Here is a 25,122-nt window from a genome sequence, read left to right as displayed (position 1 = left end):
ATGTACTATACATGGATCTGATGCTCAGTGGCTCCATAAACAGTTGCATTGTTGCGCCTCTTCATACTCACTAACCATTCACACCAATGACTTCACAGGAGCAGCTCCTGTAGTTTGCACCAAAGTGGTCATTCCCACTGTTGAGGGCCTCTGCGGGGTCAACGGTATGTTACTTACAGGCACATGACTTAATGTGTATTTTAGAGGAGGTTCACAGATTAAATCAGAATTATTATTTTGTTTTACAAAAGGAAAAGCCAAGAGATTTTAGTGTTCCTTTTGGAAATCTTGTTAATATTGGGATGCCAAAAAGTCTTGTGAGATTTTAAACGATCCCCCACTATATTAAGGCCGCTGTAAGAAATTACGTTGGCACTTGTCCCAGGGACCATCTGTGGCACAGCAGTTGTTTTTGAGCGTAATCGTTGATTTGTTTCTTGCTTGTCAAAGGCAAGTGTTTCTCTTTAAAATTTCTCTCCTCCTGAAGAAAATGCTTCCCGTGTCTTAGAAAAAAACAACACTCCACACCCTTAGCTTTGAGTGTCAGGTGCAATATTGTGTGATATTGGACATCAGCAATACTGTCAGCTTGACTTCATTCAGTAATCAGGAAAGAAACCACTCGACTCCATTTGGGTTGAAATCAAGTGTACTTTTACTAATCATAAATGAACAGTTGCGAAGCAAAGCTGAGTCTGGTTAATTAGGCGCGAAAGCTAAGATTATAATGTATAATTCATTCCCCTCCCCTTGGCATCCCTGTGCATAGTCCAATCATATTTCCCCCAAATGTCAGGTGTGAGATAACTTCAAAAGGCATCACCAGGATGGAATGCTGGACCGTTGGCCTTGGCGGGAAACTCCCTTCTTCTACATACGCAGTAAGGTGGTCAGCTCAGCATCTAGAAACTTCCTCCAGCACATCAATGATTCCCCTCCCAAATACCATGCCCCCCCTCCCCGTTTCAGTGGCAGCCGAAGCAGTAGCAAAGCAGAGGCTGACAAATACCTTTGCTTCAGTCACAGAATATTATCCAACTTTTTAAAAAGCTGTTTCATTTACAGTGCTGGTCAGAGGGAGCATTTTGTTCTAGCTGGGAAGATTCACACTACTTATATTTATTCCAGGTGGAAGGTTCGGACCAGTGTGCCATGCCTGAGGATCTGGTAAGCAATGCCTGTGATATTAAAATGGATGGATTAATAGAGGCTGCAGCCTTAGCCATGAATACACGAGGTGGCCAAACAATTCTACGGGTAGTCCTCATATTACAACCACAACTGAACCTAAAACTTCTGTGGTTAAATGAGACATGCATTAAGTGAGCTCTGCCCCCATTTTACGACTTTTCATGCCATAGTTGTTAAGTGACTTTAGCTTCCCCATTGACTACTTGTCAGAAGGTGGCAAAAGGGGGAATCGCATGAGCCTGGGACACTGCAACCGTCATATATATGAATCAATTGCCAAGCATCTGAATTTTACAACCAAAGGTTGTAAGTGTGAAAGACAGTCATAAGCCACATTTTTCAGTGCTGTTGTAGCTTTGAACGGTCGCTAGGTGAACTATTATAAGTTGAGGACTGCCTGCATTTTGGAACTGATTTACTTTTTGAGAATGCAGAGCTATTGAATTAAAGTGATGTGGTTAGTATTCTTGTTATATGTTTGTGTTCTGACCCCCTCCTCCGTCCAGTAACGAAAGCCAAGGCAAGCGTAAAATGGAATGTCTTTTAATAACAAGACCAGACTCTCGGTGGCTGAAAGCCAAATAAACAAACAGATAAGGACTTTGGCAGCAAGCCCTACAAACCTTGGCAGCAATGCAAACAAACTCTGGCAGCAATCCAGCCTGCCAAGTTCGTTTCTCTTTAGTCCCAAATGTTGACTTCTGCAAGAAGGGCGGGGCACAAGCAGTCTCTTTTATAGTTTGGGAGAGGAGCTTAATGACCATCAGCTGAGCGTAATTACCTCCTGTAATTACGTAGTTGTTCTTGACGCCGAGTAGCCCTTCGACGGCGTGCATCCCGGAACAACTCACAGGTGGTTTCTGGATCACTCTCTCTTGTCTCCTCCCCACTGATCCAAGGCTCAGGCGCCACCTGGTGGCCAACCAGTCTCTCTGCACCTTGCTCGGAGTCGGAACCCTGTCCAGGGTCCTCCACATTCTCCAGGGGCGACTCATAGGGCCCCTCGCTGTCGGAGTCTGGTGGCAGCTCCAACAGCTCCTGCTGGGCCATAACATGTTTGCAGCTGGCTGGGGAATTCTGGGAGTTGAAGTCCGCCAGGCTTAAAGTTGACAAGGTTGGAGACCCCTGGTTTATAATACTTAGGCCTTATGCAGAATGGCAAAATTTATTTAGGCAAAGTGAGAAAAGAGAATCATGAAAAGGGTTAAGGCGGGAGTTGTTCTTAACTCTAACCCTATATTGAAAAGATGTATATTAAAAAGAAGAAATGCAAAGTAAAGTACAGGACTTTCTTACTGGGGGAAAAAAAAAAGAGAGAAAACGACCAGTATTGACCGGCGTTGCAATAAGAAAGGCTAGAATGGGATTTTTGCGGGAGTTTTTTTGTATTTTGTCACTTTGCCTTTTGGCATTGCGTTGAATGCCCAGGGGATGTGTGAAATAATAAACATCTCCTCCTTTGACATCCCACTTTTGGCATTCTTTAGATTTCCTAGGCATTCCTAGGAAAGAGCCGAGGTGGCGCAGTGGTTAGGGTGCAGTACTGCAGGCCACTTCAGCTGACTGTTATCTGCAGTTCAGCGGTTCTCATCTCACCGGCTCAAGGTTGACTCAGCCTTCCATCCTTCCGAGGTGGGTGAAATGAGGAGCCAGACTGTGGGGGCGATATGCTGACTCTGTAAACCGCTTAGAGAGGGCTGAAAGCCCTATGAAGCGGTATATAAGTCTAACTGCTAACTGCTAATTCCATGAAATGCCCAATTTCACACATTGATGATTACATACCTACATATATAATTATATACACAAACATGCATAGGTCCGATTTATCTTCTAATGTGAAATCCAGTCAGGGTTGGGAAATAATGCTGGGGATGGGGAAGAAACTTGATTAGTTCCTAAGATTTTTCTTCTTGACTTTTTCTCTAATGCTTCTTTCTAGAGAGTAGCTGAAGTTTCAGATCCTTGGTGGTATTCCATGCTTATCCTTCCTCCCCTGTTGAAGGACAGTGTGGCTGCTCCATTACTGTCTGCGTACTACCCGGACTGTGTGGGCATGAGCCCCTCTTGTACTAGTACTCACCGATCGGTCAGTGAATCTAGTCCGATGAAAATGGAGAACTTAAAGACTCCACCTTCCATAACTGGTAAGCCAGGATTTCTTCTCTGTCCTCCCTTAAACACCCTGTATTTGGAATTGAATTATGACTGGGAGTAGGCGTTATCAGTTGTCGGTTCAAGCAGATTTATTCTCCCAGTGATCAGTCAACACTGCCATTTGTGTCTTTTCCATTCCACTTGATCTTGGTTTTTTTTGTGGCTATAGTCAGGGGTGGGCTTCAAAATTTTTAGCAAGGGGTTCTCTGCCCGGTTGCTGGGTGGGCATGGCCATGGTGGGCGTAGCCTAGTCGGTTCCACCACAAAACCGCGCTTGACTAAACCGCGTCCGACTCAACCGCGTGGCTGACGTCATCAACAGGGCGACAACAGCGCGGAGACAGAAGCACGCTGTAAACCCTAAACCTAAAATTAACCCCTAAACCTAAACCTAACCCCCCCTAAACCTAATCCTAAACCTAACCCTTAACCTAACCCTAAACCTAACCCTAACCCTTAACCTAACCCTAAACCTAACCCTAACCCTAAACCTAACCCTAACCCTAACCCTAACCCTTACCTTAAGTTGAATCGGCTTGCTTTCAAAGCGCTATTTAAAGCGCCCTTCTTTCTCCGCGCTGGCTGTTGTCGCCCTGTTGATGACATCAGCGACGCGGTTTAATCGGGCGCGGTTTAGTCGAGCGCGGTTTTGACGGGTCACGAGCCTAGTCAGCCTCCTGCACCATGGCAGGAGATGTGTTTTTGCCATCCCTAGGCTCCAGAGGTTTTCCTCGAGCCTCTGGGAAGGTGAATATGGCCTCCCCAGGCTCTGGAGGCCAGAAATGGCCCTGTTTCCACCCTTCCTGAACTTCTGGTAGGCCAGTTTTTTTGCCCTTCCTGAGCTTCTGCGCGTGCCCTGCACTTACTTTGTAACTTTGTAACTTTAATAAAATTTGTATGCCGCCCACTCCCTAGGGACTCTGGGTGGCTCACAACAAAGCAAAGACATGGAATATTAAAAATACAATTGTTTAAAACAAAATCACCATTCAGTCACGTGGGGCTGGAATATTACTCAACAGCCCCAGGCCTGCCGGAACAGCCAGGTCTTGGTCGCTTTACGAAAGGCCGGGAGAGTGGTAAGGGTCCGGATCTCCGTGGGTAGCTCGTTCCATAAGGCCGGCGCAGCTACAGAGAAGGCCCTCCCTCGGGGGGCGGCCAGCCGGTATTGTCCGGTCGACGGCACCCAGAGGAGGCCCAACCTGTGTGATCTTATTGGTCGTTGGGAGGTAAATGGCAGGAGGCGGTCTCTCAGGTAGCCAGGTCCAGTACCATGTAGGGCTCTAAAAGTAACGACTAGCACCTTACCTGCACAAAATGCCTCCTGGGGACTCCTGGAAGGGGAGGGTTGGAGTGGGCGGGGCCAGCCAGGAGTGGGATTTGGGGGGTTCTCTGAACAGCACAGAACCTTAGCCAGAGGTTCTCCTAAACCCCTGCAAACGCCAACCAGCCCACCCCTGAGTATAGTTGTGGCTTATATTGGCTTCAGAAGGGGCATAGCAGAAATGTCACACTACCTTTACCGAATGAAGACTTTTTGCTGTTCCATGGGAGATTGGGTGCCGTCGACCGGGCAATGCTGGCTGGCGCCCCCCCCCGGGGGAGGGCCTTCTCTGTAGCTGCCCTGGCCCTGTGGAACGATCTACCCGTAGAGATCCGGACCCTTCCCACTCTCCCGGCCTTCTGTAAAGCCACCAAGACCTGGCTGTTCCGGCAGGCCTGGGGCTGTTGATCAATATCCAGCCCCACTTAGTCAGAATGGATGGTGTGGAATTTTAATAATTGTATCTTTTATCTTAATTTTTTAAATGCTTCTTTTGTCTTGCCTGTAAAGCCGCCCAGAGTCCCAAGGGAGTGGGTGGCATACAAATTTTATTAAACTGAAACTGAAACTGATTCTTTCTTGTGTTTCAGGGATGAACAAATACTTCCAGCCTTTCTATCAGCCCAATGAATGCGGTAAAGCCTTGTGTGTAAGGCCAGATGTCATGGAATTAGATGAACTCTATGAGTTTCCAGAATATTCCCGGGACCCCACCATGTACCTAGCGCTGCGAAATCTCATTCTGGCCTTGTGGTACACAAACTGTAAAGTACGTTTTACGCACTCTCAAAAAGATTGATCAAGTGAACACCAGTTTAATATTTTGATAACTTGTCTGTCCATGCCCTCATCTTCTTTGTCATTGTTCCTGGACTCTGAAATTTCTTGTGAGGAAGACCAAGCTAATTCTTGTTCCTTTGTGCTTCATTCATTAGACGCAGAGGTTTTTAATCTCAAAGTTTTTCACTGGTTACTTTATTGATTTATTCATGAGGTTTTTGTGGTGGATATATTTCTTGCAGAATAGGAAATACAGGAGTGCAAAGTACTATTTTCTGAAGCATGTGTTTCCCACTCATTTAATTCTGATAATCTCACTTTATATACTTGAATAATTTCTTCACATGAAAGCTACATCACGACCTTTCCCAACCTGATAGCAATAGCAATAGCAGTTAGACTTATATACCGCTTCATAGGGCTTTCAGCCCTCTCTAAGCGGTTTACAGAGTCAGCATATCGCCCCCACAGTCTGGGTCCTCATTTCACCCACCTCGGAAGGATGGAAGGCTGAGTCAACCTTGAGCCGGTGAGATTAGAACCGCTGAACTGCAGATAACAGTCAGCTGAAGTGGCCTGCAGTACTGCACCCTAACCACTGCGCCACCTCGGCTCTTTTTGTGATGTCCTCCACATGTGTGGAAGCGATGATTCCTACAACTTCAAATAATGCTTTACACTTCAACAACTTTGGAAGCCATCATATCTATAGTTGGTCTATTTCACCTGTGGCTTACAAGCTGCAATAAAGTTTTCAGTGTATCTCCAGGATAGGTTGAACCAAAATTTTGTTTCCCAGGGAAGGGAAATGGGGGTTGTAAGAGAGAGAAAAAAAGTCATGCACAATCTTAAGGAATTGGTTCCATTTCTTGAAAACATCCAGAATCGGGCTAATTTTCCCCTGCTTTATAGGTCCTCCTTTCTGCTCCAAAAGTCAGGAAACATCTAGTTAGTGATGTCAATATTATGCAGTAAAACTGTTGAGTGTGTCATAAGGTTCTCTTGTCATTATATTTCAGAAATATAGATAATTATAAGTCAGTATTCCTCGGTTGCAAGACAATTTGGTGCATGGTTTGGAGCTATTTCCTGACTCTTTTTCTCATTTTGGGTTTGGATTTCTTCCCTCACTCTACAGGCACCTCTATCCCCACAGAAATGTACTCATCACATAATTGTTCGAGGACTGGTACGCATTCGCTGTGTTCGGGAGACAGAAAGAATTCTTCACTTTATGACCAGGAAAGGTCTGATTAATACAGGAGTTTTGTCACTTAATCGAGACCAAGCCCTGCTTCCCAAAGACTACCACAATGTAGGTCTATTAAAATTTAGTATATCGTTAAATTGGTTATATGTCAGAATATTCTGAAAGCACAGAAAAATCCCCACAAAGATTTCCAAAGTAAAAAAATATGTTTCTGGTCGTGGCACGACAAAACTGCGGTCCACTAAAGTGTGCCCGATTAAAGCGCGTCGCTGATGTCATCGGCAGCGCGACAACAGCGACCGCAGAGAAAAAAGGGCGCTTTAAAAAGCGCTTTGAAAGCAAGCCGATTCACGTTAAGGTAAGGGTTAGGTTTAGGGTTAGGGTTAGGTTAAGGGTTAGGGTTAGGTTAAGGGTTAGCGTTAGGTTTAGTGTTAGGTTAAGGGTTAGGTTTAGGGTTAGGTTTAGGGTTAGGTTAAGGGGTAGGTTTAGGGTTAGGTTTCGGGGGGTTAGGTTTAGGTTTAGGGGTTAATTTTAGCTTTAGCGCTCACAGCGTGCTTTTTTCGTCGCGCTGTGATGACGTCAGGTACGCGGTTTTGTCGAGCGTGCTTTAGTTGACCGCGGTTTTGTGGTGGAACCGTTTCTGGTACGTTCTTAAGTTTAGGAAATCCTTGACTAAACGACCATAATTGAGTCCAACATAAATGAATTGTTATAAGTTGAGGGCTACCTGTATTCTTTAGTTGGCAATAGCTCGCTTCAGTGGGAATATTATCTCTATATTTTATGCAACTTGTATGAAGTCTTGTTAAGGTTGACTAGCTTTAGAGAAATAGTATTTGTAATTTGTAGTTCCTTCTTTCTTTCATTGCAGAGATCTGTCATTGTGGTTGGAGCTGGCCCAGCAGGATTAGCAGCTGCAAGACAACTTCAAAACTTTGGAATTAAAGTAAGACCTAATCATATAAATCAAGATACTGTAATACTGTTGTCTCCTGGCATAATTTTATTACATTCCAATTACTTGAATATGAACCTTTACAATCCAGAAAGTATTCTAGTGAATTATTCTATTGCAAAATTAGGAGCAGAGTTAGTATCTAGTTGGAGAGACTAAAGAATGACTTAGAAGTTGTTATGGTGTGGTTTCGATATGTAACATAGAGTTTAGCCAACATTGGGATATGACAGATTCAGTTGTTTTCTTACACTTTCCTTCTTTAAGAAAAACTTCATATGAGTATGTCTCTGCTTAACACTTCAAGAGCCTATATTTAGCAATATCAATATCACTTAGACTTATATATTGCTTCACAATGCTTTACAGTCCTCTCTAGGCAGTTTATAGAGCCAGCATATTGTCTCCAACAATCTGGGTCCTCAGTTTACCCACCTCGGGAAGGATGGAAGGCTGAGTCAAACCTTGAGCCTGTCAGAATCGAACTCCTGGCGGTTGGCAGAATTAGCCTGCAATACTGCATTCTAACCATTGCGCCACCACGGCTCACCTATTTAGTTCTCATCTCACTTTTTGTAATTAATATCAAAAGCTTGCTAAACAACCCATATGATTAGATAATATCTTCTATCCTCTTGGTGACTCTGAGAAATTTTACTAACTGCTAAAAAAAAACCATCCAAAGTAAAATGTTTCTTACCACTTCCATTACCTTGTTTGTATTTTACAGGTCCTTGTGCTGGAAGCAAAGGATAGAATTGGTGGACGAGTCTGGGACGATAAGACTTTCAAGGGGCTCATTGTGGGAAAAGGAGCTCAGATTGTGAATGGCTGTATCAACAATCCTATAGCACTAATGTGTGAGCAAGTGGGTTGCACTTTTGAAGATGACACATTGCAGATAGCTTACTATATATTGATCCCTGTAAACGTACATCTCTATTTTGGATACATTTTACAAGGGCTTTCATGTTCTACTTAAGGATTTGGTCTGAAGGTGTTCTAATTGTAGGTTTATTGAGAAGCTTGGGAATGTTTCTTTAGTTTTATCACTTGGAAAAGAGCAAGGATTTGTCTAAAGCACAGGTGTCAAATACGATCGTGTCACGTGATGTATCATAATGGGTTGGGGTTTTTTTTGCCTTTGTGGGGCTGGGGGTGTGTGGCCTATGCGTGACTCATCTGCCCCATAAGCCGCCAGTTTGACATCCAACTGGTCTGAAGGTTTGTATAAAGGAGTTAGGATATGAGGTGGTAAATACAATTCTTAAGAGCAAATAAATCATATTTTAAAATTTTAGATTTTGCTATTAAGCTACCGTTAACAATAGCAATAGCACTTATATACTGCTTCACTGTGTTTTACAGCCCTCTCTAAGTGGTTTACAGAGTCGGCATATTGCCCCCAGCAATCAGCGTCCTCGCTTTAACTGACCTTAGAAGGATGGAAGGCTGAGTCAAACTTGAGCCGGTCAGGATCGAACTCCTGGCAGTTTGCAGAATTAGCCTGCAATATTGCTGTCAAACCCCGATGGGGGTTTGCCATATCTGGGGGAAGGGGACCTACATTCTAACTACTGTGCTACCATGGCTCCTATGTATCCAAAATTTCTTCGTGCATCATGTATTTAAATTTATAATGGATTATGTCACTCTTGCAGTAGATAACAGATTGTTCTTTTTCTAGGAATAACCCTTGTCATTTAGAATGCCTATCCTTCAAACACACGGAAGGCTTACAAATACTTTATGATGAATTAAATCAGTGGTTCCCAAACTTGGCAACTTTAAGACTTGTGGACTTCAACTCCCAGAGTTCTCCAGCCAGAAGAGCTAGCTGGAGAATTCCGGGAGTTGAAGTCCACAAGTCTTAAAGTTGCCAATATTTGGGAACCACTGAATTAAATGATTGATTCAGAGAATAGAAAACTCTCAAGATTTCAAAAGTGTCCTTAGTTTTTGTTTGCTGCCTGTTTGGATACCATTCTGATGACTTGTCTTTAAAATATCGATAAATATTTTTTGTTTGCAATAGCAAATACCCAATAGGTTGGGAGTTCTGTCCTAGGCTTCCTGATACATTAAAAAGCACACGCTTAGTCCCCAAAACCCTCTTTTTATTTCAAAGACTGTGAATTATGTTCATTCACAGCCTGTAACGAGTCACAAATAGTTTGGAAAGAGTCTGATAGTAGTCTGTCGCAGTCCTTCGGGAAAAGGCTGATAAGCTTCCACCTTCACAAATAGTTTGGAAAGAGTCTGATAGTAGTCTGTCGCAGTCCTTCGGGAAAAGACTGATAAGCTTCCACCTTCACAAATAGTTTGTAAAGAGTCTGATAGTAGTCTGTCACAGTCCTTCGGGAAAAGGCTGATAAGCTCCCACCTTTGTCTTCCTTGAAATGCTGCCAAAGACCGAATTGGCAATTAGCTTGCAAGGCCATACGGTGCAAAGAGTCAAAACGGAGCTTCAGAATTTGAACTGACCAGAACGAACAAAGTTGTTTCCTGCAAAGGGTCCCATGCCTTTGCTCTTCCTTTATGTCCTATGGGAGGGGCCAATAACCTCCAAGCCTTACTCCTGAGTCGTCCCTTTTGTCTTAACTGTTCTTGCCTTCTGGCAGCTCTGCGAATGTGTGCACTGAGAACAGGCTTTCCCTGTTCCTTTGCTTCACTGATTTCTGACTCTGGAGGCTCTGGAGGCAGCATATAACTCCCAGATGGCCCTTTGCCCCCTCGCTGCCTCTGACGCAGAGCCCTCGGCCAAGCCTTCCCCAGACTCCCAAGACTGGCCCATGTTCCTCCCCAACCTCCTCCCTGTCCGACTCTGCTGCCAGCTTCACAGGCTGCTGGTGGGCCGCAACATTGGGATTGTTGTGTATTGCTACCGATGGAAATGAAGTTTGAATTACTCACATGCTCCCACCTTTAAAATTTCTTTTCCTAAAGTTGGGCATTAAAATGCACAAAATTGGAGAGAAGTGTGACTTGATCCAAGAAGGTGGAAGGATAACTGATCCTGCAATAGATAAGCGCATGGATTTTCATTTCAATTCTATCCTGGATGTTGTGGCAAATTGGAGAAAAGATAAAAGTCAACATCAAGACGTTCCTCTTGGAGGTAAGAAAGAATCATGAAAGAGTAAAAAAAAAGTGCAACAGTGGCAGCAGAATATTGCATCCATTAGAAGTATGCATTTGTTGTGTGTTAGCTTGTCTAATGTATATGTTTGCATAATCACTTGGAACTCATGAATTGGGCCAGTTTGAATCCTAGCTAGGTGTACATGGTTTATTGAATAAGGATAGTTTGCCAAGTTTATAAAACATACCGGAGTAGGGGTGGGGGAACCAAAGTACTTTTAATGTCCAGAATACAAGCTTGGTCATATGTTGTTTATTGAGGAGAAAATAAAAACAGTCCCTTCTCCAAACTTTTTAAATTCATCATTTGAGTATGAGTATGAGTATGAGTAGTTTATTTATATGCCGCCCTTTTCCCTGGGGGGACTCAGGGCGGCTCACAATTCGGAAGGAAGGGAGAACAAACAGATTAACACATAAGACAGTACATCATTAAAAGCACAACATTCATACAATTCGGGTGGGTTACGGTCTTTAACCCCATACATTTGCATGTATGAACAGCTGAAACTCAACCAGGCCAGTTGTTAAGAGATTTCATTGAATAGGAAAATATACAACATTTGTAAGTGCAGAATTGCACCTTTGTACAGGATCTGGTAGAATTGTAACAAGTATCTTGAACTTGAAAATAAGCAAGGTTTTGCATTTGTTAGATTTGCTATGGCCTTATATTGACCAGATTAACACATGAATGTGTGTATTGGTGGAGGCAGTTGTCTCTGTGTGTGACCTGTCCATTTGCAAGTAAAATGCTACCATAAAATGGTCACAGACCAGTGGTGGGTTACGACCAGTACGCCCCAGTACGGGCGTACTGGTGCCTGCCGGAAGCACCGGATACCGTTCTGGTACGGTGCTCTGGAAGGCCCACCCGCCCGCTCACCATCCTTACCTATTTTTGAGCTCTTTGGGGCTTCCGTGCATGCGCATGGATTATACGGTGCCTGCGCGATGCTCCGCCGAGCAGCTGGAGTGTCACGGAGGCATTGCGGAGCGTCATAGGTAAGGATGCATGCACGCGCGCTGCACGCATTCATGTGGAAGATGCTGGGCCCCATTGCACCATACCGGTTGCAACGGGATCTGGAACCCACCACTTTCACAGACCTGAGAGTTTTAAAATTCTGGTATAAATATCAGGTTAGTGAGTTTAACTTTTTTTGGAATTTCTACAATTTACGTGTTCAAATTTGTTACATTTTGACTGTAGAAAGAGAAGTATGTATGTGTCTATGGACTTTATTTAAATACATGTGCTAAATTGTTGCTGGAATAACGGGACACTGAGATAAATGGATACTTTTACTAACTGTTGGATTGTTAAAACATTTGCAGATAAAATCAAGGAGATCTATAAAGTTTTTATTCAGGAATCTGGTATCCAGTTCAATGAACTAGAGGAAAAAGTGCTCCAGTTCCATGTTAGCAATTTAGAATATGCCTGTGGCAGTAACCTCCATGAAGTGAGTGGAAATATTTTTCTTATAATGACAGAACAATGTGGTTAAAATATGTCTTGCCAATTGTCATAACAATGTATCCAGATCCATATTTTCTTATTAAGCAGACATGTTCCAAATTATAAATGTTTCAGGGCTTTAATTAATGTGGGACTGCCAACCAGCTGATTCTAACTGTACGTCCTATAAGAAAATTATAAAATGATTGGAGGGGGAAAGTTAGCGAACTCGCCTCCCAGAGCTTAGTAAGCAGTTGTTATTGTTGTTAATTGCGAAATTGTGTCCCACCCATCGTGACAACAAGCAATAGCAATAGTTAGACTTATATACCACTTCATAGGGCTTTCAGCCCTCTCTAAGCGGTTTACAGAGTCAGCATATTGCCCCCAACAACAATCCGGGTCCTCATTTTACCCACCTCGGAAGGATGGAAGGCTGAGTCAACCTTTGAGCCGGTGAGATTTGAACAGCTGAACTGCAGAACTGCAGTCAGCTGAAGTAGCCTGCAGTGCTGCATTTAACCATTGCGCCACCTCGGCTCTGTGACCCCGTAGACAATGCTCCTCCTGGTCTTCCTGTCCTCCACCATCCTCAGCAGACCATTTAAGCTCACGTCTACTGCTTCAGTGACTTCATCCAGCCACCTCATTCTCTGTTGTCCCCTTCTTCTCAATCTTTCCCAGCATGAGGCTCTTCTCCAGTGAGTCCTTCCTTCTCATTAGGTGGCCAAAGTATTTGAGGTTCATCTTCAGGATCTGGCCTTCTAAAAAGCAGTCAGGGTTGATCTCTAGGACTGACCCGATTGATCACCTTGCAGTCCAAGGGACTCACCGGAGTAAGCAGTAGAACCCATTTTATATGACTGCAAAATTCTGGCAAGTGCAAATTTCATCCTTTGGAAAAAAAAAAAGGGAGATGAGTTGATAGGCCAGTATCATTGTATCTGCCCTGCTGAAAACCCACATCAAACAAGCCTATTCTCCTTGAACCTCAGCTGGTCTTTGTAGAGGAATGACCACTGGTGGCTGAATATGGGGACGTTTTCCTTCTTTCTTCACATTTTTCCTTTCATTGTCAGCCTTGCTTTCTCTCTTAATTTGTAAATTACCCTTCATTGGCTCCGTGTAAGTCGTGACCCGTCAAAAGCGCGGAGGACAAAATCGCGCTTGACGAAAGCGCGCATGTGACGTCATCACAGCGCGATGAAAAAAATTAAAAATTGAAATAAAATTAAAAATAAAGCAAGCCGACTCACATAAAGGTAAGGGTTAGGTTAAGGGTTAGGGTCAGGTTTAGAGCGTTAGCGTTAGGTTTAGCGTTAGGGTAAGGGTTAGCGTTAGGTTTTTCGTTACGTTAACGGTTAGGTTTAGGGTTAGATTTAGAGTTAGGTTAAGGGTTAGGTTTAGGGTTAGGTTTAGGGTTAGGTTTGGGGGGGTTAGGGTAAGGTTTTAGCTTTATTTTTACATTTTTCGATCACAGCGCGATGTTTTCGTCTCTGGGAGCCTCTGTGGGTGAAAAGGATAAAAATGCTTTAAAAAACAGTACTGCATGTTGGAAGGTGTTTTTTTTTTTGAAAATATAATTTCATGCTCAAATAAAGCTGGAAAAAGGTAACTGGCTTGCAGTGTTAAATGTGCTAAGAGCTAGGCTTGCAAGAAGGGATGATATGGCTACCACTTAGCACAATTAGCCTTTCACATATAGGACAGTCAGGAGAATGGAGGGGATTTCATTATGTACACGGGGAAAAGAAAATATGCTAAAAAGAGTTACCTTGAATTGCACCTGAATGAAGAATTCTTTTGCCACATAGGTTTCTGCACGGTCTTGGGATCATAATGAATTTTTTGCGCAGTTTGCTGGTGACCACACCTTATTGAGCTCAGGATACTCAGCCCTCACTGAAAAATTAGCCGAAGGCCTGGATATTCGGTTAAAGGTTCCAGTAAGTATCGAAACATGGAAGAATCGTTTGCCTTGCTTGGTCATGGAGTGTTTCATCTCGCTGATGTTCAAGTTAGTTTTGTTTGAATTAGAGTTTAGAGTTTTATTTCATTTGTATGCCGCCCTTTTCCCTAAGGGGACTCAGGGCGGCTCACAACTCAAGGAAGGGAAGGGGGGATACAGACAGTTTAACAACAACACAAACTTTTTAACATAGTTAAAAAGCGCAACAATCATACCATTCGAGGTAGGGGCAGCGAATCTTTAGCCCCAGGCCTGTTGGAACAGCCAGGTTTTAAGGGCTATGCGGAAGGCCTGGAGGGTGGTGAGGGTATGAATCTCCACGGGGAGTTCGTTCCAGAGGGTCGGAGCAGCCACAGAGAAGGCTCTCCTCCGGGTAGTCGCCAGTCGACACTGGCCGGCGGATGGAATTCGGAGGAGGCCTAGTCTGTGGGATCTAATCGGTCTAGTGGAGGTAATTGGCAGCAGGCGGTCTCTCAAGTACCCAGGTCCAATACCATGAAGGGCTTTATAAGTGACGACTAGCGCCTTGAAGCGTATCCGGAGACCAGTAGGCAGCCAGTGCAGCTCGCGGAGGATAGGTGTTACGTGGGTGAACCGAGGTGCACCCACAATCGCTCGCGCGGCTGCATTCTGGACAAGCTGAAGTCGCCGAATACTCTTCAAGGGCTACCCCATGTAGAGCACGTTGCAGTAGTTATAGTATACACACAAACTTCTCAAAACTGCTTGTACGAATGCCCAATTTAATATACATTTTGAAAGAAATATAAATAGGGCTTCGTAGGGCCTATTTTAAATGTATACTAGGCCTCTTAATTGTCTACAGCAGTGATGATGAACGTATTAAAGTGTGTGTCACAGGTGAGAACACCATGATGTTTTGGATGGGAAGTCAGTGTTCATCAATATTTGATAGCTATTCTCAAAAGGACACTCCATGCTTGGAAATTGTTGAAGCTGCTTGAGAATGAGTGAGAATTCATGCAGCCTCTGGACACTCCAGAAGTTGCACAGAAGGCCCCTGCTTTCTCAAGGCCTCTGGAGCCTCCAGAAAGTGTGTGAGAATGGCGCATGTTTTATGTGGTTTGCAGAAGAGGTCTGAAGCCTCTTTAGGGGCAAAGGCCTTGTGCGACCCAGAGCAGCCTCAGATAGATTACCCCAAAATAAGTGGCACATGGCAGATCCCGGGGAGACTGGGAATTGTGGAGACAGTATGAGGTGGCCTTTTGATGATAGCTGTGGCACTAGAGCTGAAGTTGAGGCCCAGGCCTCTCCTACAAGACCCAATCACGTCTTCGCCTGGCTCCTACTCACAAAGCAGTTTGAAAGTATATTAGAACCTCTGGTCACGAACGCTTCTGACCACGACCAAATCGGATTCTGACCCAAAAATTCACAGGTTTTTGTTTCGTGGCCGATTTCCCCTTCTGCGCCACTTTTCTTCTAAGCGCCAAATTTCCAAAATTGGGTTCGGGTCATGACCAAATCAGTTTGCAACCAAAGTTATGGAACAAATTATGGTTGTGACCAGAGGTTCTACTGTATGTAAATACGAGTAGATGAATAGCTACCACTTCCATGGAGAGGAAACAGTACTCTGCGATGTCATGCTGACCACATGACTGCGGAAATGTCTTTGGACAGCGCTGGCTCGATGGCCTTGAAATGGAGGTGAGTGCTGCCCCCTATAGTCAGCAATGATTAGCAGACTAAAATCCACAAGGACTCTTCCTTTTCCTTTCTTCTACTTTAGGTCCAGCCTCAATGTTGCCATTGAGTGCCACTATTCAGGGTGGTGTAGATGAGGGAGGGGGAAGGAGACATAGAATTGTTTCCTTTGTTCATATATGTGCACTCACTGTGTATTCATTCCTGTAGTCAACTTATAGATGCTACTTGCCTTTACAACCTCAAACCAAACTAGCTTGTTGCTCTCATCTTCCACCCTGTTCCAAACTTCAACTCTGACTTTTCTCAGTGCTTCTCCATCATTTAAAGTTCTGCTGATTCATCAGAAATTGCATTTGCTTTTGCAGCAGCTGAATCACACTTGTGGCTCATGTTCAACATATGTTATACTAGAAGACACAGATCAGGGTCACAAACAGGCTGAAGAACAGTTTTTATTCGTGGGTTGTCAGACTGCTGAATGAAACATAATGTCAGGCCTGCAATTATATTCCTTTTAGAATTTTGGCCTGCCACACTTTCTCTTATTTCATTATGCTGCTTCTTTAGTATAGTTGATGGGAGGGGGGAATAGAAGGAGTAGGATTGTGGAATGTGTTATTGTTTTCATTCTTTACTAGAAGCCCAAGGTCATCTTTTGTCTCCGTACTTTCACACCTGATTGGAAGCAGCTGGGTGTGGACGCCAGCGTGGAAGAAGAAGATTGGACCGTGTGATGGATTGTGGGTGTGGGGACCAGATCATGAACTTTTAACTGGGTGGAATTGTGATGTCATTTCCAGTATTGGGATCCATAGCATGATGCCAACATGTCTGTCTTATTAAATTGGAACCTTAAGGATAGATCTGCCTTGGACTCTGATTTAATTCTGCATGATATTTGGAATGCGGACACATAACTCTACAACAATATAGTATGATTGACTTCCGGGGCCGGCGCGACGTGCAGTACATACTTTCACACCTGATCGGAATAGGACTGGGTGTTTGTTAGTAGGATTCACTGGGCTAGAGATTTTTGGTCTTTCACTGTGAGTTGTATTGGGTTGGTGGGGGGAGCAAGAAGGGAGGCTCAGCCAATCTCATTGTACACATGTTGTACTCTGACAATAAAGCTTTGAATTGAATTGATCCTTTTCTTGTACTCCTGCTAATCCAGGTCTTCCTTGTGTTGTTCTTGTGCCCTTTGTTGGAAATATTCCTGCTTCTTTGTGGACAATGTTTCAGCTTCTTTAATGTCAGCTGAAATATATAGGGAAGAGAACTCTGTGTTAATGTCTTGATATGCAGTATAAGGAAGTATTTTACCATCTCCTTTTCATTCTTAAAAGGTCTGTAGCATCGATTACTCAGGAGAAGAGGTAAAAGTGACCACAAAGGATGGAACTCTGTGGACAGCACAAAAGGTGATCTCCCATTCTTTGGGGTTGTAGTTTAGATCAGGCTGGCCCATGTTGGAGTGGCAAACTTTAAAAAAATTTTTTTTTATTTTGTTATTACCGTACTTTTCCATTTGACAGCTGAAGGTGGCATATTTGATATCATGAGATTTTCATACTGGAGGGAGCCAACAGTTTTGATTCAATTCCCTCCTGGGTGGAGGAGCAGGGAAGTTAAATGCAGTTGATGAATTAAATGTTTTTTAAAAAAACCTTTTTAGAGCAAATATTGTGTGCCTCTGATTTATGATCTGTGCTTTTGAGAAATGTTTTTGCAAGAAGTGGAAAATATGCACTGCAGTTTTTAATATCTATTTAATAGTTTTCAATATCTATAAAATCCTGCAACATGCCCTCACAAATGTAAACCATAGTTCAGAAGTGGGAAAACTCTGGCTGGTAGGCCAACCTATTCTGTGCCACTCTCCCTTTTATTTTCATGACTAATTTGTTAGCCCAATTCTAGGCTAAAATATGGGATTAGAGATAGAATCCTTTAGCATTCTATTATAATATAATTTGGGCTATTTCTCTGTCTCTAAAGGTTCTAGTTGCTGTACCTTTAACTATTCTTCAAAAACCAGCAATTCATTTCAAGCCAGCTTTATCAGATAGAAAAATGAAAGCTATCAACAGTTTAGGAACTGGAGTTATTGAGAAGGTAAGGTATTGTTTTTTGTTATTAAAAAATAGAATACAAACAGCAAATATTTGCAGGGAATGTGTTCCAATAGAAATGTGTAGAGGCCAGTGAAGGCCTTCCAACTCTGTGCTGTAGATAAATTACTACCATATTTTTCGGACTATAAGACGCACCGGAGTATAAGATGCACCATGATTTTGAAGAGGTAAATTAAAAAAAAAAGTTTTTGCACTCTGCAGGCCTCCCAAACCCTCTGCACACCTCATTTTTTTGCAAAAAATAAAAAATGGCAAGCAGAGCTTTGGGAGGCTCTTAGTGTTCCTGGGGGCTGCCCCCCCCAAAAAAAACAAGCAAAAAAAGGCCCTTTTTTGCAACCCAAAAGGGCATACAGAGCTTTAGGAGGCTTGTAGAGTGCTCCTGAGGGCTGGGGGGGGGGCAAAACGGCCCATGTTTTGCTCTTTTTTGCCCTCCTCAGCCCTCAGGAGCACTTTGCAAGCCTCCCTAACCCCCTGTACATCCATTTTCGCAAAGGGGGCGGGGTTTTGGTAGGCCAAAAATGCTGTATTCATTGTATAAAACACACCCAGATTTTCACCCTCTTTTTTGAGGGAAAAAGGTGCGTCTTATACTCTGAAAAATACGGCATTTGAATACTGATATAGGTCCATATACTTGTATTAATATTTCTGGTAAAGGGTCCTAAAACTAATCTTGAGTTCCTACGGACTCCTTCATAACATTTTTAGAAATTATGTTCTTTACATAATCTGGTTTAGACAGTCTTATTCCAGTTAAGAATGGATTCCACATGTATGTATTCATAAAAAATAATCCATAGTAGGAGGATAACCCTTTATTTTTCAAAACCAGTCTTGAGACTTCTTGACATCATTAGTTGGGTGTAAGTTGGAGCTAAGCTAAGATCAATCCACTTCCCTGTATACATTCATAAAAATTGTAAGGTACTCAGATGTTAAATCTGTACTATTCAAATTAAATTTATTTGATGTTAGTTTGGATGAGAAAAAGTTAAGTTAAGTTAAGTTAAGTTAAGTTTATATGCTGCCCTTTTCCCCCGAAGGGGACTCAGGGCGGCTCACAACTCAACTAAGGGAGAGGGATACAGACAAAAAATTTAAAACAACACGCAACAATACATAATTTAAAACACACAATAGTCATACCATTCGAGAAGGGGGTAGAAGCTTTTTAGCCCCAGGCCTGTCGGAATAGCCAGGTTTTAAGGGCTGTGCGGAAGGTCTGGAGGGTGGTGAGGGTTCGAATCTCCACGGGAGTTCGTTCCAGAGGGTCGGAGCGGCCACAGAGAAGGCTCTCCTCCGAGTAGTTGCCAGTCGACACTGGCCGGCGGATGGAATTCGGAGGAGGCCTAATCTGTGGGATCTAATCTGTCTAGAGGAGGTGAAAGTAATGTCTTGATCCTACGCCCCTATAACTGGAACTGTATTTACGGAAAGAGATGGATTTTACTCCTTGCTGCTATATACTAAATTTATGTAGGATGACAGTGCATGTGAACAAAGAGGGTAAATACTGTTTTTTTGTTTAGATTGCACTACAGTTTCCTTACAGATTCTGGGAGAGCAAAATCCAAGGAGCCGATTACTTTGGCCATATTCCACCTAATTCAAGCAAACGTGGGCTCTTCAGTGTTTTCTATGACATGGACCCACAGGTATCGGTATCTTCCTATTCTTCAGATTTGGGGAAAAAAAATGATTACCTTCAGAATACTTTTCCTCTTCGTTTTAATGTAAATTGGCATTTTCCCCCCCAATATATAATATCTCACTCCTTTACGGTACATTTTATGCTAAGAACATTTGACAATTTTGACTTTTGTCATCTAAAATGAATGTGTTTTGTTGTTAAGAAGGCAAGCACTTAAAAAAAAATGGTACTGTGATTATTCTGCACGGGCACATGTTCTAAGTGGTTCAGTTTTATGGGCTGGCCAGCATTCAAGGGAGCCGCCAGTAGAGGAAACAATAGCTGATCCTTCCTTTATGTTTTCAGCGTAAATGCAGTGTTCTAATGTCTGTCGTAACTGGAGATGCTGTGCGAACAATAAGGAACTTAGATGACAAGGAAGTGCTGCAACAGTGCATGGCCGTGCTTCGGGAATTGTTTAAGGAACAGGTTGGTTTCTTTCTCAGAGATGATAACATCCATTCCATACATGTGGAAAGCAGAGACTTCCCAGGACTTTTTTTAAAAAAAATCAGGGCTGGATGAATTATATCAGTGGTCCCCAACCTTTTTATCGCCGCGGACCAGTCAGCCTTTGATAATTTTACCGTGGCCCGCTGAGCGCGCGCAGGGGTGGGGGGGGGGGCGTTGTTCGCGACGACACATTGATTGTTTATATATCACGTGCGTACCAGCGCGGGGCTCTCTTCCCTGGAGCCTTTGCGCACTGCCCAGGAGCCTTTGCGCTGCAGCGATCATGTCCCCCGGCCGCTGCAGCGATCATTGCCCCCGGCCGCTGCGCGCCCCGGTGCCAGGTACTCCACGGCCTGGCACCGGTCCGCGGACCGGGGGTTGGGGACCACTGAATTATATGATCTGTCATTTTCTAAATGTTTGGAATTAAATTTGGTCCACTTCTACATGACTTCAGTTTAAAATTGTGCTTATTTTTAGCACACTATGGAAAAGAGCATTTCACACACACACACACAACTCCAAGTTGAGATTTGCACGTAACACTATCATGGATGCCTAAGAAACTGAAATTTGCAGGAAACGACTGGAGTGACTGATTGAATTTGTTAGGTTATAGTTGTTCCACAAAGACAAAACCTGTCAATCCATGCATCATAACTATATAAGAATGATAATACTCTAGTTTTTTCCTGTATTTTGTGTTGAATGAAGCTCAGAGTACATGATTAATGAAGTCTGCTTTGTTAATTATTCATGGGACAATTATGCATTTTTATGTTTTAACAAGATGTTAAAACATTCAATATATGTTTTAAACAAGTGTCTAGATTCGGATACACATGGTTTCATTTTATTGGTATTAATTTTGCTTATCTTTGCAATTCAGGAAGTGCCAGATCCAATCAAATATTTTATTACAAGATGGAGCAAAGACCCTTGGATCCAAATGGCATATAGTTTTGTAAAGACAGGGGGCAGCGGTGAAGCATATGATATACTTGCTGAAGACATACAGGGAAAAATCTTCTTTGCTGGAGAGGTGAAATCTCAAATTACATATATTTAAAAAAAATACAACTTTGTTCAAATCAGAATGAAGTTTGAAAACTCTAAAAAAAATATTCACGCTTTGAATAGGTTGTGGGATTCCTGAAATTATTATAGGGAATTACTGTTGCTAAGCAATGCAGACATAAAAGTGCAATTTAGAAGAGCCTTTTGTATTTCTCTCAAAATATATACTGATACTTTTTTTTATTTTAAACAGGCCACAAATCGGCACTTTCCGCAGACTGTTACAGGAGCCTACTTGAGTGGTGTTCGAGAAGCAAGCAAAATATCAGCGTTTTGAATACTAGTTTACATTTTAAAACAAATCCTAAATCCATGTGGTGCTCAAATTTGTGAAGACAAAAGCGATTTCATTGTTTATGCCTTGAAGATGCACTTCACACACACTTCATCCCTTATTTTTTGACTAGGAAGTCTGTATTATGAAAGGTGGAACTGTAATGAACCTTAAATAGTGGTAGATGGATTGTCAAATAGTAGTTGAATGTTTCTTCAAAAGGATAGGTTTTCTCCAATCATGTATAGGGTGAAAAAAAAAGTCTAAGAAATGGTTAGAAATACAAACCTGGAGGCCTTTGGTACCATTCAATTATATAGTACACATAAACAATAACATTCATTACTGACCTGCAAAAAATAACATAAAAAGCTTCTGTATGAAGCTAGTATTTGCTCATCATGTAAATGGCCTAATAAAAATATGTGGACATTTCCTTTCTGTGCACTTAGTTTTAATAATCAGAACTTTAATTAAATATAATGGTAGTAGGCAACTCTGCGGAAAAAAAATTGGGTCTTAAAATTGGGGTTGGTTTGTTTTTGAAAAGTTAAAGGATGTGATATTATCCAGAAGCAAATTTAAGATGATGTAATAACATGTAGTGTGACAATTTCATTATGCCAGCATCAACACCTTTTCTTTACTTGCTACAAACATGCAATATGCAATATTTTCTAAATATATAATGGAACGGCTTGTCTCCTGGAATTTTGAGTGCTCCATTGCTGGAAATTTTCAAGAAAAATTGCACAATCATTTGTCCGAGATGGTATTACGACTCCTGCCTTGGGCAGGGGGGTTGACTAGAAGACCTCCAGGGCCCCTTCCAGCTTTGTGATTTCTATGAAGACTTGAAAAGTAGAGGACAGACTGGAAAAAAATTACTGTTTTAAAATAGACAAGTTATAATATTGTAAATTTTACTACATTAAATGAACTATAATGATGAAAACATGTATATAAAGAAAAACAAACATGATTTCTGGAAATTTTGTCTGATCTAAAATGCTCAAATTATGCGAATGTTTATCTAAAGCAGTTTAGCTGGTTTTTTTTTTTACCTAAACTTATTTTCTTTGGTACTTATTAATCCTTTTATGTGAAGTTTTTAAAAATGGTATTAGCAAATAAAGGAAACACATCTTAAACCCAAATTATATAATGTGGAGCATTTACATACTGAGGACTAGGTATCTGTAGGTATTTTATTGTCATTAATGTGGAACTCCTGCTTTAATATTGAATTGTTTTTACAAGGAAAGATCAGTTATGAATATTTTTCACATTTATTTAAATGAGCTAAAATATTCAGGGAAAAATCCCAAAGATCTTTTGAAACTTGTTCATTTATTTACATATAGCAAATTATGCCTTGTAAAACATTTTGAAGTATTTACTAGTGATCATAAGTAAAATGACTTAAGAGCAATATAGTAACTGAAAAAAATGCTCATCTGTGTTAACACAGGTGTAGTATTGAATTACAACCACAATTGAACCCAAAATTTCTGTTGCTAAGCAAGACATTTGTTAAGTGAGTTTTGCCCCATTTTATGACCTTTCTTGCCACAGTTAAGTGAATCACTGCCGTTAATAATGTGGTGGTTAAGTGAATCTGGCTTCCCCATTGACTTTACTCGTTAGAAGGTTGTAAAAGGTGATCACATGACCCCAGGACACTGCAACCATCATAAATACATGCCAGTTGCCAAGTATCTGAATTTGCATCACGTGATCATGGGGATGCTGCAGCGATCTTAAGTGTTAAAAAGAGTCATAAGTCACTTTTTTCAGTCCTGTTTTAACTTTGAACTGTCATCAAACAAATGGTTTTAAGTTAAGGACTAGCTGTACAGTGTCTGTATATAACATGTGACTTTGTACCTGTTCTCTTGCTTGGGCTGTTTGGAAAATAGAAATAGTATAAGAAGTCAACCAGCTTCTTAGCTATTTAAAGAAAACCTGCTGGCATTAATTCATGAAAATAGAAGACTAAAGACTAGAGAAAGACTAGAAAAAGAGTTGGATATAGTGGTACTTGGGCATACTGGTGTAACCATGTAAGTTAGCTTTCATTTCTTCTTTTTTATTTAAGTATAATTTGCTTATAGCTCCAAACTGAACATTTGTCACTGTTTACTGACCAAACAGACAAATGAAATATGCCTTTTGTTTCTCTTAGAATGACATACTTAAAAGTCAATTTGAAGTCCTGATTTTAATTAATCCTATAGCTTGCTTAAACAATTATACTTTAGAACTATTAATATTATATACAGGCAAAACCTACAAACGACTAAAGGATATAACTGAGAAATAGGATAAGAGTCTGACAGCTGTCAGTTCCTTGGAAATATTTGGAGAATTAATCATTAGTACTCGTTTTTATTCTTCAGAATAATTCAGTGGTTCTCAACCTTCCCAATGCCGTGACTCTTTAATACAGTTTCTCATGTTGTGGTGACCCCCAACCATAAAATTATTTTCGTTGCTACTTCATAACTGTAATTTTGCTACTGTTATGAATCGTAATGTAAATATCTGATATGCAGGATGTATTTTCATTATTACAACTTGAACATAATTAAAGACCCATTTTGAGTCCAACCACTAGTAAGAGTTCACATTTGTATCTACACAATGAAAATCCAACCACCAAATTGAGATATTTTGCCACGTCATTGCATCTGATTAAAGACAGAAAAGATGATTTTCATAAAGTCTGAAAGGCCCCACTGTGAAGAATTTTATGACTTCTGGATAATGAAACCACTCAGATTCAAGTTGAACTTCAGCTGCACAGCATCAACAGATGTGACTGGTCCTTTTCACAGGTCACTTACATACTGTATAAACTAAACGTATGTAACTAGAAGAAAGAAGGCTTTCTGGAAAAATTTTTATAAGTTTAGAAGGCTACCCTTTTAAAACTCATCACAAACAATTGCAAAATCTCGTCCCTGTAATAATAATTCTATTGTCACCAACATATTGAATGAGTTCAGCCACTATCAAAATCATTATGGCTCACAGTGTACATAGCTACCATACTACAGGACTACATAAAAATCATATAGTTTATAATTCAGTTTGCCACGAACCCAACAGTAGTTTGATTCATCACTAGTACAATGTATGAATACAGGGCTAAGGCAAGAATTAATACTGATTATGGCTTGGGCTGAAGGGACCAGAAAGTGGCTGACTTGGGGCTGATAACACTCAAATTGGCCTTCCTCAGTGGTTATTATTTGAATGGCAATCGCCGGGCCGGGCACTCTAAACTCCCAGAAGGAAGAGGGGATAGAAAAGCAATAATTAAGTGAATACAAATTAGGGCACTGACCCAACTGGATTCAAAGCCCATACTTGAGCATCGTGCAAAGTTACAGGTTAAATTCGTGCAGCAAAGTAAGCAAAGTGCAAGGACGCCTTTGAGACTCAGCGGGCTGCAGCCCCGGATCCTCACTTCTCTAGTTGGAAGTTAAAACACGCTGCCTGGCCCAAGAACCTCAAAGGGGGAAGCTGGCATAACTCCCTTGCCACCACGACGGTTCCTCTTCCTTCTCAGTTGCTGGGGCAGCCTGAAGGGAAAGCGGTGAAGATGCCTCCCTTGGCTGCTTGGCG

General features: G+C 41.9%; 1 protein-coding gene across 2 annotated transcripts in view; it reads left to right on the top strand.

The window, feature by feature from the left end:
• Window positions 1-22,471, top strand: part of KDM1B (lysine demethylase 1B) — a 32,861-nt gene extending 10,390 nt beyond the window's left edge. For both annotated transcript variants that reach the window (XM_087707399.1, XM_087707400.1), the window contains exons 8-22: window positions 1,129-1,167; window positions 3,134-3,338; window positions 5,263-5,441; window positions 6,591-6,767; window positions 7,534-7,608; window positions 8,348-8,485; window positions 10,564-10,735; window positions 12,097-12,224; window positions 14,035-14,166; window positions 17,210-17,284; window positions 17,862-17,978; window positions 19,528-19,653; window positions 19,995-20,117; window positions 21,031-21,183; window positions 21,412-22,471. In XM_087707399.1, the coding sequence (XP_087563525.1) occupies window positions 1,129-1,167; window positions 3,134-3,338; window positions 5,263-5,441; window positions 6,591-6,767; window positions 7,534-7,608; window positions 8,348-8,485; window positions 10,564-10,735; window positions 12,097-12,224; window positions 14,035-14,166; window positions 17,210-17,284; window positions 17,862-17,978; window positions 19,528-19,653; window positions 19,995-20,117; window positions 21,031-21,183; window positions 21,412-21,495 (1,923 nt within the window). In that variant the 3' untranslated portion in view covers window positions 21,496-22,471. The remainder of the gene's footprint in view (window positions 1-1,128; window positions 1,168-3,133; window positions 3,339-5,262; window positions 5,442-6,590; window positions 6,768-7,533; window positions 7,609-8,347; window positions 8,486-10,563; window positions 10,736-12,096; window positions 12,225-14,034; window positions 14,167-17,209; window positions 17,285-17,861; window positions 17,979-19,527; window positions 19,654-19,994; window positions 20,118-21,030; window positions 21,184-21,411) is intronic.
• The last annotated feature ends 2,651 nt before the right edge of the window (window positions 22,472-25,122 follow it).

The sequence above is a fragment of the Thamnophis sirtalis genome, unplaced genomic scaffold, assembly GCF_051295495.1.
Source record: "Thamnophis sirtalis isolate CommonGarterSnake01/CBP01778 unplaced genomic scaffold, rThaSir2_p1.2 scaffold_2, whole genome shotgun sequence".
NCBI classification, from domain to species: domain Eukaryota; kingdom Metazoa; phylum Chordata; class Lepidosauria; order Squamata; family Natricidae; genus Thamnophis; species Thamnophis sirtalis.
Note: the sequence above shows the minus strand (reverse complement) of the source record. Positions and strands in the feature narration are given on the sequence as shown.